Source organism: Pyrus communis, chromosome 2 (genome assembly GCF_041283825.1).
Source record: "Pyrus communis isolate YQ-2024b chromosome 2, ASM4128382v1, whole genome shotgun sequence".
Lineage (NCBI taxonomy): Eukaryota > Viridiplantae > Streptophyta > Magnoliopsida > Rosales > Rosaceae > Pyrus > Pyrus communis.
This window is the reverse complement of record NC_142566.1, coordinates 24,723,351-24,735,569: the sequence shown is the minus strand read 5'-3', so window position 1 is coordinate 24,735,569 and position 12,219 is coordinate 24,723,351. Positions and strand designations below refer to the sequence as shown.

At 37.7% G+C, this 12,219-nt stretch overlaps 2 protein-coding genes across 2 annotated transcripts; both read right to left on the bottom strand.

Annotated features, from left to right (window-relative positions):
- Positions 1-830: 830 nt before the first annotated feature.
- Positions 831-2,863, bottom strand: LOC137748202 (putative polyamine oxidase 5). Its single transcript, XM_068488313.2, has one exon. It carries the CDS (start codon positions 2,585-2,587, stop codon positions 914-916), a length of 1,674 nt encoding a protein of 557 aa, XP_068344414.2. The 5' UTR covers positions 2,588-2,863; the 3' UTR covers positions 831-913.
- A 7,828-nt stretch (positions 2,864-10,691) lies between these two features.
- Positions 10,692-11,785, bottom strand: LOC137747017 (uncharacterized). Its single transcript, XM_068487014.2, has one exon. The coding sequence runs from the start codon at positions 11,639-11,641 to the stop codon at positions 10,994-10,996; it is 648 nt and encodes a 215-aa protein (XP_068343115.2). The 5' UTR covers positions 11,642-11,785; the 3' UTR covers positions 10,692-10,993.
- Between the last annotated feature and the right edge of the window lie 434 nt (positions 11,786-12,219).

The following is a 12,219-nucleotide window of genomic DNA, read 5'->3' as shown; positions in this document are numbered from 1 at the left end:
AGGGAGACAAACACAAAAAAAATGTACTCGTATCTTAACAAAGGATTAAAAGAAGAACAGCTTTTTAGCCAAAATGATCATTGAGATTATCATAACTCTTCATTTTAGTCCCTAAGATTTAAAATCGATGGAAGTAGTCCCCTAATATTGTCCGTTGTCAATCATTTTGATCTTTTTGTGAAAAATCTTTGTTAAATTGAAAAAACCACAATTCAAAGAGATGAGTTGATTTGAAAAAATACATTCAATTTAACGAAGAGTTCTCATGGAAGAATTAAAAGATTAATAATAGACGGTCTCAGAAACCACTTGTATCAATTTTAAATTGAGAAAACAACTCTATCATCAAAGAAATGGCTTTGGAATTTCGTGGTGGAGAGGAGAAGGTATACTCTTGTTGCATGGGATTGAAGAACACAATGTCATGGGCAGCGAAACACAGACGGTAGTCAGTGTGGGAAAGGAACGGATGGAAAGACTCCCAGCTGGAAAGACCGGGTTTATCGGATCCTGTCCATTGAGCAATCCAAAAACGACACTTGGTAGGGAAGAGAGGTGGCATCCCTCTTTTTTTTTTTTTTTTTTTTTTTTTTTTTTTTCACACTCCCGTTTTTCGCTTCTACAGTCTTCCTCTTATTTTTGTTGCTTGATTCAGCTTTGATTTATATAATTTGGAAACCCGAAAAAAGGAGTGTGCAGAAAAAGAAAATGAATGTGAAAATCGCCTCCCGACAAAATGCTACAATTTCACAATCAAAGAGAAGGGAATGGAAAATTGAAAGTGACTTGTCCAATTGATGCCATACTTTAAAGAAAGAGAAGCAAAGATGTTCAACATGAAAAATGAAAATTAATTAATATTTCATAGAAATAAATGTTCCAAAAATAAATAGAAATCCTACTAATAATTGGTCTAAACCCCAACATGTTGGTAATGTTGGAGAAGCCTATTGGCTTCCCTGAGGCCACTCAAGTAAGCTCCATGGGTTGTAGAGTAATGGGTTCTGTGTGTAGCTTCCCCTGCAAATAAAATTTGAAGTGGGGGAGGTGAAGAACTAGTGGCACTACCAGAATCATCAGATGGCAATGGCTCTGCCATGCTGTCCAAATCCTCACCGCTTGATCCAACTGCTACATATGAGTATGATCCCAGAAACAGAGGATCACTACCCCATTGACTCTTCAAAACCTTGGAAAATTTTACTGAATTCCCCTCTGGATTCCCGTTCGCATTGCACGATTCATGGGAGTGTGATGTGTGTGATAGGAAGCTGGAGACTGTTTGTGAAACCCCATTGATAATCTCTTCACCTGAAAGTGCTTCTAGCGCAAGTGCTTCTTTCCCTGCAAACCAAGCAAGCAGAACGTTGGACTTGTGGTAGAGAGGGCAGAGAGAAGCCGTCTTCCTCATCCACCATGGGATCTTTTTATTCCTGAGCTCTGAGTCTGCTCTGTGGAAAACCATTTGTAAAAATGGAAACTTGCTGAAATCTTGGGACTTTAGAGGAGGATGATTGGAACCCAGTTGCAGAAACAACTTGTTAACAACGCCAAATCCAAGCCTCGAAATCGCCTCGGTTTTGAAACGAGGCAGAGGTGGATTGAACATACCAGAATCTTGGCGAATCGAAGCTTTGAGCACCCCCAAAGAGACTGTGACAATAACATGATCGGCTAACAAAACTGACCCATCAGAAAAATGGAGCTTCACGGGCCTTGTCTCGGATTCATAGCCACTGTGCGTGTGATTTTCCGGCTGCCATTGAATTTCTGTGACCTTTTTGCCCAATTGGATCAACCCAGGTGGGAGAACAGAGGCTAGAGATTGAACAATGCTCAAGTACCCTTTAGCAATGGTAATTTCTTCGCCGGGAAACATCCGGTACTCACTTTCAGCATTGTAATCAAGAGTTAACAAGTCACCGGCTGATGTATACGTCCTTTGGGTGTTCTCATGCATTGCAAAGATGGCTTCTTGCAGTAACTTTCTGCTCCAATTTCCATTGCCATTGACCTGCTCATCTCGGTTTTTCGTCAAAACCCAATACGCATCAAGACCTCGCCTTAAGAAAGAGCCGACACTGAGCTTCCCAACGCCGCCATTGCTTGCACAAATCCTGGAAGCTTCGTCTCCAAGCTCACTGTATTCAAAATCGCCATTGCACACTCTTTCAGAACTTTCATCAAACACCTTCCCCTGAGCATAATCCATCAAGTTCTTGAAGAGAGACAAAATGGGGTCCACCACATCCGGTTCCAGCTCCAACCCACCTTCGGCGACGGTGGTGGGCTCGTCGGAGGACCTGTCCATGCACTCCCATGGCTGCTCCGACTCGAGCGCATTGATTTCCTGAGCAATTTTATGAACCGGGCTACCTCCAATACCGTGGATCCAGGTAGCTCCCATCTCAATCCGGACACCGCCGAACACCGACGTGTTGATTCTGCCGCCAATTCTCTCCCCGCCTTCCACAACCACGAGCTCGAACAAGTCCCTGGGCCCAGCAGCAGTGTACAGCTTGTTCGCCGCCGTGACGCCGGCCATTCCCGCTCCAATGATCACAACCCGTGATTTCTTCGCCACCATTTTTGTTTCAGCTGGAATTAAAGTAATGGGTTTTTGGAATTACACAGAGGATGGTGGGAAGTGAGAGAAGAAAGAAACAAGTGTGAAGAGTGTGAGGTGAGAGATTGAGTTTACTGATGAGGATTTTATAAGTGGAAAGAAAGAGAAGAGAGAAGATTGCTTTTCTTATAAAACTTGACATTTTTTAAATTTTTTCAAATTTAATTTGTTCTAAAACAAAACAACTTATATGAAATGAGCTTTCGTCAGTGGTGTTCTGGCCTACTATTGTAATTACTGTTTTGTGAAGAAAAAAAATTACGAATCACATTACATTATGAGAACAGAATAGTATAATGACATAGGATTCGATGATAATATTAAAGCTTAATTCTACAATGATGGTAAACTCGTGACATAATGTACGGATGAACATTGGTCCCTAAAAGGAGTTCAAGATAGTCCTTTTTATATCTATCAAGTGTTTGACATAACTTACTAACTAAGCATATCTCGACAGGTTGCTTTGATAATATTCGATAAATTTTCTCGATATCATTCATCAGATTGCTTCGGTATATGTCAATATTTGTTGGCAATATGCAACATGATTTGGCTGATAATCACAAGTTCACCAAGTCTTCAATAGAATGCCTCAAAGAATAGACTAAATTTTCTTTTTCTGCAATTTCGTGCTCTATTTCTATCACAAAAACTTAAACTTTTAATACTCAACCTCCAAAATTCGAATCATAAATCTGCCACTACTAGACATATGTTCGTTTTCCTAATAAAGACAGGGCTCTACTTTTTTTGCAAGTCTACTGGTAGAAGAAATATGGTTTGATACCTAAAGGACTATTTCTTTATGAAATCTTTGGCCAGTAGTCCTAGAATCCCTCAGTGCCACTGCCATTTATGTCCAAAATATCATTGATTTTCTTCTGCCACTGTCATTTGAATTTTGGATTTGCCATTTCTTACTACTTGGACACAAGGATCTGATTTTTCTCAGCCAAAAGTTACCAGAGGCAAAGGGGAAAAGTGAAATTTGTGATGTGGGATTTGCCCAGAACATCTGAAACTTTGAGGGTCTGATGGGGCCTTTCACCAACCTTCACATGTACATCGGGTGAGGGATAGCCCACCAACTGAGCATTTCAATGGTCCTGATCAGTTTGTCGGTTTTGATCCGTTTAATGAGTTACTTTTACGTACGTATTAAAGTGTAATTTTCCTTACAACAAGGAATCACTCGTTAAGTGTAAAATGTGTGGTATTTTCTTTTGACATTTTAGTTCCATCAGATAGAATGTTTATTAATTATTGTGTTTTTGTTGGACTTGTAGTTAGGGATGGGTAACAGTTATGACGAACGGGTAACTGCGGTTATTTACCTATAACTATTTATGTTCATACCCGCATAATCGTTGGGTAATTGCATAAATGGTTATACTCATGCCCATTATCGTTTATAAACGGTTAACCATACTCATAACTGTGTGCTCATTTAACCATAACCGTTTACCCATTTACCAGTTTCTGAACCCGTTTATCCTTTTTTTTTATGCATTTACTCCTCTTTTTCACCCTTCTACATGTGTGTTTTTTTTTTTTTTTTTTTTTTTGTAACAACTTGAAAATTACAAAAGACAAATTTGTCATAATTTTCATTTTCTAACAATTAAACACCGTTATATGTACATTTTAGCATGCATTTCATTATTTTAATCATTTAAGTCCTCATACAATTCCAATAATTGAAATAATAGTTTACGAACGATATTTTTCTGCTACACCCAAGCAAGTCTTTAATTATAATCCATATGATTACAAAGTAAAGCCTCTAAAAACAAAAAGTAGTCATTATCTTGAATACTAGATTATTCAAAGCTTCAGAATATTCCGAAACTAAATACTTTCGAACACTAATTGTCGATGCAAATTTCCGCCGTCTTCAATCTTGACGAAAATGCACTTGCAAAACAATTAACACTTTTGATAAAAAAAACCTAAGCCTCACATGCCCACGAGGTGGGGGGGTGTTAGGTCAAAGGATCTCCGATACCTAAGTTAGTTTCTGTGAGAGAGTAAAGTGTTTAAGGCTTTTTTCGGATTGCAAAAGCCCTGAAAAATTGGTAGAATATGGGGTATTTATAGGGCTAGGGCCATCCATGTTTAATGGAGATATATTCTCTAAATATTCCCAAGATATTTAATAGAAAATAATATCTTGAGATAATGGGGTAATTATCCCTAATTGATTTAAATTAGGATTACTTACTTGATTGGAGTCAATCTTCAATTAGGAATGTATTAAAGATAGGATTTGGGTAATTAATCCTTATCTTTAATTCCTTGCCAAGGGTAGGTAAGCTGCGGGCAGTTGTGTTCTGCTGCTGAGCCCTCTAGGGATGTGAGATGCGCGTGGAAGTATCTGAGAAACCTGCCTATTTATTGAGGCAATCTTGTCCTTCTTGAATTTTGCTTCACACTAATGTTTTAGCATGTTCAATTACAAAGTCTCATCGACTCGTTGTCACCAAAAGAGGCCTACAAAAGAAATGTATAAATTGAATTAGTATCCCATTTAGGAACACGGACACCAATTAGCATGAATCCAATAGAGGTAAGTGATCACATTAGGTTTACATTGTATACTCGGTTATAAAAAAAAAACAAAAAAATCAATAATTAATAAGATAAGTATGAAATCGAAAGGGTAAAACGCACCTTGGGGGGCGAGGAGAGAGAGATGAGTGGTGGAGATGAGAGAAAAATGAGCGGTGAGGAGAGAGAGATGAGCGGCGTAGATGAGAGAGAGGGCGGCGATGAGAGATAGATGAGCAGCGGAGATGAGAGAGTGGGTAACGAGGAGGGAGAGATGAGCGGGGGGACGGGGCATTTGAGACTCTAAGTCTGGTAGAGAGATTGAAAATTTAGGGTTTTTATTTTTTATTTTTAATTTTACATATATTAAATTAAATGGATAAATGGATACCCGTTATAACTGTAGATAATACCCATAACTGATAGATACCCGTTATAACCGTGGGTAATTCCTATAACCGTCCATTTAAATTTAACAGATAAACGGTTATACCTATAATATAACCGTTTGTTTATCTAAACGGTTACCCATAACCGTAACCGTGTTAAATTGGTGGGTAACGGCGGTTACCCAAACCCATGGGTATTTTTCCCATCCCTACTTGTAGTATGATACAATGTTCATATTACAAACTAAACTTTTTAATTATATATAAAATATTGACAAACAAGTGAGTTTTGAACACTCGAATGCATACATAAGCCCTCTTAGCCAACTATCGCTTCAACTTAAGTTGTAGAACATGAGGTGCAAAAGTGGTTTGTGATGTATAAACCCTTCTCTTTATTGATGCATGGGATCCATTGTGGAAACCCTAAACTATAGTCTATTTCGGTAAACTTGTGATTTTTTTCCTTTAAAAATAGGACCATAGTGATTTCATCGCAACACTTCACTTTTCTAGAGATCGAGAAAACTCGAAGACAGTTCAGCTTTTCTCTGACCAACATCGTGTGCTCAACATGTGACTTGAATGAATATACGAGATTGTGATATAAAGGTAACGAATCTTTGTGGCCATAAGCAACATGATGACATTTATTAATTATTACTGTGACCCCAACGTTATTATTATTATACACTATGCCATGGGATCACACATGTTTATCAATTCATTTCACAATAATTCAATGATTTCAATTCTTTCTTTAGCATATCCAAACTTTTTTCATAAATCTTCATCAAAGGTAGTGCCGATATGACAATATACATTAAAAAAAAAAAATTTAACGAAAAGCTTCCGATATTGTTTACTTTAACGAAAAATCATATTTTTGCATTAAAAAAATCAATTCTGGTAATATTCATTTTACCATTTGTTTTGTCCTTATCGTTAAAACTCAAAGTTTTCAAATCATTTTCATTAGTTTTTCTTAAAATAAAAATAAAAAAATCCATTTTAATGGCACGAGTTTACATCAGGTATTGGACTCAATATAAATATGTATTGCCTTCGTATGTGTGAGTCGAGTTCTCACCCGCTTTTCAGGCAGCATGAGCTACGGGCAAGTGCTTTGTAGGCCAATAGCCAATGAACTGGGTGGGGCACTCGATGCAAGGAGAGCACACTGGGCAAGTACGAGAAAATTTATCCGCTCCACTTTATTAAAAGCAAGGAGGTCAAACCAAGGACCTATGAAAGTTAAGGCTCATCCCCGATCAATATTAAATCAAACAATAAGGGGCCGTAGCATTGACCATTTTTTCATTGATTCAATATAATATGGAGAAGATCATTCAGTTTCCTACGGAGACAACAGAAACTAAGATCTCATGCAAAATTAAAACAACCATCAGTAAACTAAAAGCTAGTTGCACTTAGATGATGTTATTCAACCTCAAAAGTTTAAGTTAGGTTCACAAAATAGATTTTTATTTTCTTCAAATAAAAAAATTGGTTATAATGGATAGTAAAAATAATATTTCAATAGTAACAATGACAACTAGTCTACTACCTCCCAAGGTGGAAACGCGGACTACGCAATAAGATGCTCAACCATAAGCTTGGAGAAATATTAAAAACAATCTTATTAGAATTGAGAAATGTTTAGAAGACCCTTTCAAAAGTGAGATTTTTTATGAACTATATGTCACATCATGTTTTTTATACAATGTTTTACTATGTTTGTACGGATATTAACGTTCAACTGTAATGTGACAGATAGTCCCACTTTGAGAGAAAGTTTCCTTACCATTTCTCAATATAATTTTTTGAAGCGGCTTTCAAGTGAGGCCAAGCAATCGTCACAGTCAGCCAGCGAGTAATCCCAAGAAAGCTAGCAACTTGCACGATCCTTACCGTAGCAAAGTTAATGATCTTGTTAAGTCAAAGTTCATAATATTAAATATACATCGTATGGTGTGACATTTTCTTATGTAATATGCTATAATTGTTCGATTAAATAGAGTGTGATTCTCTCTCCTCTAAAATCTTTCTCTTCTTTTTTCTCCTCCTATTTGAGCGAGCACAATTAAGTAACGTCAATATCTTGTGTTGACTTCTTTACAGAAAAAGAAAAAGAGGAAAGTGATAGAGGAGGGGAGAGAAGGGGAGGGAATTGGGGAGGGGAGAAAATCCTACTCTGTATAAAAATGCCTTCTAAATTAGATAACAAGTATGTATTACATCAAAAGCAAGCGTTGTTGCTCATGAGCTAGCTCAATATGCTTCTAAAGAATATGAGATTGCGCTCACGGATAGAGAATGAAGGTAACTTAAATGAAATAAATTTACCGACAAGTGACGTTCTAGTTTAATAATATCATAAAAACTTTAAAATGACATATATTATAAAATCAATACACCAACGTACTAGTAAATCCATTTCACGCAAATCCTTCTTGTGAGGAGAAAGTACGTGACCACTTATTGCGGAGGGGAAAGTATACACTTACTAGTTGTTGCATGTAACAAAGGAGAAAGCATGGAACATTTTACTTGTGGGGGGAAAAAAGGTGTTTTTTTATGGAGGTAATTGTCTGTCCTCCAATTTCTATATTTTTTTCATGCCCTCATGTTTATGTGGTCACGGTTAAACTACGCCAACATTTTATATTCCTATTACTTTTTGTTTTATTATTTCTATAAAAAAATTAATATAAAAAATTAATATAACTTAACCGTAACCACACATTACAGGAAAGTATGAAAATAGTATGAAAATAGAAGGAGGACATGAAAAAAATATGAAAATGGAACAGCAGACAATCCACCTCCTTTCATTATTGGTACTTTACTTTTACCATGAACGACATCGATGATTTGATAAGAGGAATTGATAAGAGAATGATGGGATTGGAATCGGGTACAAAACTGTCCATCGATTCAAATCATTGCCTTATTGTTGTTGGGTTTCACTGTCTTCACCAACGTCTTTTCTTCACCACTTTTGAACATAGAGTATGGGGTTACTATTTCATTGATTATTTCGCATACTAAAATACGTGGAATGATAATATTTCAATCCAATTTCTCATTGTTTTTTACATCGATGCTACATTTGTGTATATGGTGCAAAAACATAAAGATATTTTGGCGATGTCGTATAATATTTCCGTAAATGGGTAAAAGAAGAACTTATCCCAAGAATTTAGGACTAGGGTTCTGAAGCCGCAAATTGTACCCTAGTTTAGGGGTTGCTTGTACTTTCTATTTAGGTAATGTTTCTCTTATTTGATCAGTTGAAAAAAAAAACATATAAGTATCTTTTGGAAGTGTTTTTAAAATAGCTGAAAATGTATTTGGTGAAAACGTTTTTAGAACCAATCCTTAATAAAAATGTAAGTAAAACCTGAAAAATGCACTTCAAATGTTTCCTACAAGAAACATCAATTTTTCAAAAATTACTGTCAAACGAGGCCATAACTTCAAGTGGCTAGCTAGGGCATGAAGTGGCCTAACTTCATAGTGCCTAGCTAGCTACAATCTTCTTTCTCCCATTTTTGATATCTTACACATTTTCTATTGATAGTTTACTCAACCACTATAGGTATTAGGTACACTCTCCTAATCAAATCGACTTTTTACCTTTAAATGATGAGGAACACCAAAGGAGAAGAAAATAATTCAACAAGCTTACTAGTCCAAGAAAATTCTTAACAACGAAAGGAAGAAGAAGAAGATATGGTTCATCCAAAATGAATGGAATAACGTTCCATCTTGGATTAATTTTAGCCATGTCTTTCACTAGAGGAAGTTTCTAACTCGGCACACATGAATAAAATCCAAACACCATATTCACTATGATATCTGATCACATGCGAATTCTTTTCTTAAAAAGTAAAGTAGTTTATAAAGAACAATGCTTGGATACTCAAGGATGAGTATGAACTCCTACTCAAAATTCTTCACGTTCAAATTACAAGGCTCTGTGCTTATGATCAGACCCGTTTATATTCTGAATTACTTTATAAAAATCATCTCTGTAAAAAATGAATTTAAACTAAGGTCGTTTAGTCAATCTATTGTAGCAAATACATAGACGGTCGACAATGCTTTTACAAGTTCTGTTCACCTATTTATGTATAATTCGATGATTAAATAACTTTAGCTTTAATTGTTTTTTTTTTTTTTTTGTAAAGGCGATATTTATAGAGTGAATTATAATATGAACAGTTCCGATCATAAACACTAAGTTTTATAAATCGGCAACGGATAATTTTAAGTAAGAATTCCTATTCATCTTTAAGTAGCCAAATATTAATTGTTTATAAATATGTCCTCTCGAACGAATATATTAGTGTTTCGATTTGACCAAGCCTTATATTTCCAAGGCTACCAGCAGATGAAGCTCAATGAATGGGCTATTAAGGCCCAAATTAAACTTTATCCGCATTAAGATCATAGTGGGCCAACTAATGGATTTAGAGGGCCAACCCATTTGAGCAAAACTTTTAGAGTCGCTATTACCAATTGGGGCTTATGAATTGAAACTTGAACCGAGGTTATGCATGCTTGCTTGCAATATCCTAAACCTAACACGTAAACCTTAATTCAATTACATTAAGGACACGTTTGAGAGCACTTTTAAAATATCTAAGTGTTTTTTATTAAAATGTTTTTTGGACAATGCAAGTGAAACCTAAAGCATATAACTGGTGTATCTTGTAGGAAACACTTCAAATGCTTTTGAGCGCTTTCAAACGAGCCTAACATTTTTCAAATTTCGGTATTCCTAATTTTTTACGATGTAATTAATAGTATACCATGTGCCGATACTCTACGGTAATCATTATTACTAACCCAATCGCTCACGCATATTATAGCAATTTCCTTGTTTTCCAAATGCACAAAATGAAATAAAGGGCCGAATATGATTCAACAACAACAAAAACATGCCTTATTTATTGTTGTTCCAAGATTTATCTGTCACATGTTTGGCAGATTGCACGATATACACAAGGACCAAATCAACAAATAAAAAATTTGGTCAAATAAACCCAGATATATCCAAATCTAAATTTTGAAAGTAGCATGTGGGACCCACTGTACCAGGTGGGTGCGGACTCACTGAATTTACCAAAATAGCCATTTGGGAAATTTGAAAATTTGCGACTATGGCCTTCTGCCCAGTCAATGCAGAAAAAGAGGAAACAAATAAGGCTCCAAATAGAAAAATCAATAAATAAAAGGGTTGATTAGTAAATAAACTAAATTGCGAAGAACCTACACCATTTTCTCTGTGTTCCTAAATTTTGCTAATTAGTCCCTATACTATCCACATTTTTCATTTCCTACCCTACTCTGCAGAAACCCACCAACCAGCTGCCATGGCCGCCATTGCCATAAACCCCATTTCTTCATACACCTACCAAAACTACTCAACACACCCTTCAGGTAAGTCTCCGTCTTCCCCGATAAACCTCGCCAGCGCAGCATCGTCCCAGTCCATCTCCACCCCCGCCCAACCACCACGAGCCAACTCTTTTGTTTCACCAGACGCACAGCCGAACCCACTCGCCTCTTTCTCCTCCGCCATTACGAACTTCAAAGATTCCAAACCGATAACCTCCTTTGTAAGTCCGTACAAACCGCTAGCCTCCTCCACCTCCTCCATCAACCACTTCTCGGACTCCAACCCCAGCACCTCCTTCGAAATGCCGTACAAGCCGCCGAGGTCGACGCTCGCCATGACCGTCGACACTGAGTCCGAGAACGACGGCCCGCAGCTCTCCTCGTTGAGGTTGATCGTGACGTATGACGACGGCAGCGCTTGGAACACCCAGGGCTGCGAGTACGGGTTCTCGACGAAAGTCACCGCTGCGGCACCTGCAGCGGGCACGATCGGCCAGTCTTTGTTCACGAGCTTCGCGAGCTCCTCGAGCTTCCAGTCGTTTGCCTTGGAGGGCACAGTCTCAACGTCGTCGCTTATCACTTGTTCCGCCGCCAGATGTCGCTGCTTCTTCGCGGCGCTCCCCTCCTCCTCCGCCGGTTCGCTTCCGGGTCTCTTGCGCATGTCCTCCATGAGAGAGAGAGAGAGAGAGAGAGAGCAGTGAGGACTGTGTGGAGAGTGTGTGTGCTTGGTGTGGCGTGTATTGTCGTATATATCGGGTGGGTCCCATGCCGAAAACGAGGGAAAAAAAGGAAAAAGGATTTGTGGACTCGTATTGGTGGGCCCCATCCTGTGACGATATTGGAATGATCTCAGCCGTTGAGACTCATTCGCGTGGAAGGATCAACGGTCGGGGCTCTGTTAAGGATTTTGTGCTACGTTCGAAGGCGTGGCGATGTGGCGCGTAGCGTGAGGAAGGAAACGGCGAAATTAGTGGCAGAGTTGCCCGGTTGGGGAAGGAGGCTTGGGGAGAAAGAAAGAAGATTTTGGTACCTTCGATTTAATGAGGTAAAATTACTCTTTTGGACATGGAATTTATTTGATATTTCTAGATCATTCTCCCATTTACTCTTTTTCACATTTTTTTTTAATTTTATATATCGAATCGAATGAATTGAAAAAAATCAGTGGCCAAACATTAACAAGAATGTCTAGGTATGTGATAAGAAAAAATTAGTATGAATTGCACTTTCCTTGTTTATTTAGCTTAT

Bases quoted from the DNA above. Each gene is read 5' to 3' on its own strand.
- LOC137748202 (XM_068488313.2), bottom strand. From the start codon at position 2,587: ATGGTGGCGAAGAAATCACGGGTTGTGATCATTGGAGCGGGAATGGCC.
- LOC137747017 (XM_068487014.2), bottom strand. From the start codon at position 11,641: ATGGAGGACATGCGCAAGAGACCCGGAAGCGAACCGGCGGAGGAGGAG.